Genomic DNA, 2,500 nt, shown 5'->3' with positions numbered 1-2,500 from the left:
AGGGTTTCCTCAGAGTGAGGGTTATCTCAGAGTGAGGGTTTCATCAGAGTGAGGGTTTCCTCAGAGTGAGGGTTTCCTCAGAGTGAGGGTTATCTCAGAGTGAGGGTTTCATCAGAGTGAGGGTTTCCTCAGAGTGAGGGTTTCCTCAGAGTGAGGGTTATCTCAGAGTGAGGGTTTCATCAGAGTGAGGGTTTCCTCAGAGTGAGGGTTTCCTCAGAGTGAGGGTTATCTCAGAGTGAGGGTTTCCTCAGAGTGAGGGTTATCTCAGAGTGAGGGTTTCATCAGAGTGAGGGTTTCCTCAGAGTGAAGGTTTTCCTCAGAGTGAAGGTTTCCTCAGAGTGAGGGTTTCATCAGAGTGAGGGTTTTCCTCAGAGTGAGGGTTTCCTCAGAGTGAGGGTTTTCCTCAGAGTGAAGGTTTCCTCAGAGTGAGGGTTTTCCTCAGAGTTGATGAATTATTCTCTGTCCCCAGAGGAGAAAACTTTGAAGAGCACTTTTTGGTTCCATGTCGAATCCTTTGGGTTCCAGGTAGATGGTTCCCAAAAGGGTTCTCCTACGGGGACAGCCGAAGAACCCTGCTGGAAGCCAGTTTTTCCTAAGAGTGCAGTTTAGCTAAAGATGTCTGCTAGCTCTGACAGGACAGGGACAGACCAATCAGAGCAGAGCGTCTGTTGGTGTGGCGACCCGCTCTGGATGACATCGTGCTGGAAAGAGGTTACACTGCCAGCAGGACGCATCACTTCCTGTCTGTCACTGAAGCCCCGGTCAACACAGGTTAATGACGCATCACTTCCTGTCTGTCACTGAAGCCCCGGTCAACACAGGTTAATGATGATGTCAGCGGGCGGAGGAGGAAGGGTAATGTTCACTAACGACGGACACACACACACACACACACACACACACACACACACACACACACACACACACACACACACACACACACACACAGAGACACACACACACACACACACACACACACACACACACACACACACACACACACACACACACACACAGCCTAAACACACTGACTGAACGCTGATGTAATGAACAGTAGTGGAGATGCCCATAAGATAGTGGATGTTTGTGACTTCAGACCCTGGTCTGTGTGTGTGTGGTGTGTGTGTGTGTGTGTGTGGTGTGTGTGTGTGTGTGTGTGTGTGTGTGTGTGTGTGTGTGTGTGTGTGTGTGTGTGTGTGTGTGTGTGTGTGTGTGTGTGTGTGTGTGTGTGTGACTCATTCACTGTATAAATATATCTCAGAGAGAGAGAGAGAGAGAGAGAGAGAGAGAGAGAGAGAGACATTCACCACTATACCTGTGTAAAGACAGATAGACATTTCCACACACACACACACACACCAACACGCTCACACAGAAAGACACACACACACGTCTCTAGAACAGTCCGTAGCGTTGCAGCCTGACGGGTCTAAACGTGGAAGAGGGACAGGGAGGTGAATCAGGGAGGTGAATCAGGGAGGTGAATCAGGGAGGTGTGTTGTATACCCTGACGGGTCTAAACGTGGAAGGAGGACAGGGAGGTGAATCAGGGAGGTGATTTCAGGGAGGTGAATCAAGGGAGGTTAATCAGGGAGGTGTCAGGGAGGAGTGTTGTATACCCTGACGGGTCTAAACGTGGAAGGAGGACAGGGAGGTGAATCAGGGAGGTGATTCAGGGAGGGAGGTGTGTTGTACTCACCGCGTGGCCAGCTTATGGCAGACGACTCCGCTGTCGGTGATGACCTCACTGAGACGCAGCTCGATGTGGACCTTCCCCTGAGGAACACAGCGTTACCGTGGTTACACACACACACACACACACACACACACACACACACACACACACACACACACACACACACCGGCAGAAATGCCTGTATGAACTGGGGTCAATGTGGAATAAACTGTTTGAACTGGGGTCAATGTGGAATAAACTGTTTTGGGGGGTCAATGTTGAATAAACTGTTATGGGGTCAATGTGGAATAAACTGTTTTGGGGGGTCAATGTGGAATAAACTGTTTTGGGGGGTCAATGTGGAATAAACTGTTTTGGGGGGTCAATGTGGAATAAACTGTTTTGGGGGTCAATGTGGAATAAAACTGTTTTGGGGGGGTCAATGTGGAATAAACTGTTTTGGGGGGTCAATGTGGAATAAACTGTTATGGGGGTCAATGTGGAATAAACTGTGTTGGGGTCAATGTGGAATAAACTGTATGGTGATGGGGGGTCAATGTGGAATAAACTGTTTTGGGGGGTCAATGTGGAATAAACTGTATGGTGATGGGGGGTCAATGTGGTATGAACTGTATGGGGGGTCAATGTGGGAACTGTATGGGGGGTCAATGTGGAACTGTATGGGGGGGGTCAATGTGGTATGGTGGGGTCAAACTGTATGGTGATGGAGGGTCAATGTGGAATAAACTGTTTTGGGGGGGTCAATGTGGTATGAACTGTACGGGGGGGTCAATGTGGAATAAACTGTATGGTGATGGGGGTCAA

At 49.3% G+C, this 2,500-nt stretch overlaps 1 protein-coding gene across 1 annotated transcript in view; it reads right to left on the bottom strand.

Annotated features, from left to right (window-relative positions):
* The window catches only part of LOC106607549 (ras GTPase-activating protein 3), a 113,044-nt gene that overhangs the window by 54,490 nt on the left and 56,054 nt on the right, over positions 1-2,500 (bottom strand). Inside the window, exon 5 of the mRNA XM_082963321.1 lies at positions 1,700-1,776. Coding sequence (XP_082819447.1) covers positions 1,700-1,776 — 77 coding nt within the window. The remainder of the gene's footprint in view (positions 1-1,699; positions 1,777-2,500) is intronic.

This window comes from Salmo salar, chromosome 17, assembly GCF_965601325.2.
Source record: "Salmo salar chromosome 17, fSalSal1, whole genome shotgun sequence".
Lineage (NCBI taxonomy): Eukaryota > Metazoa > Chordata > Actinopteri > Salmoniformes > Salmonidae > Salmo > Salmo salar.
The sequence above is the reverse complement of the archived record's forward strand: the minus strand, read 5'-3'. Positions and strand labels throughout refer to the sequence as shown.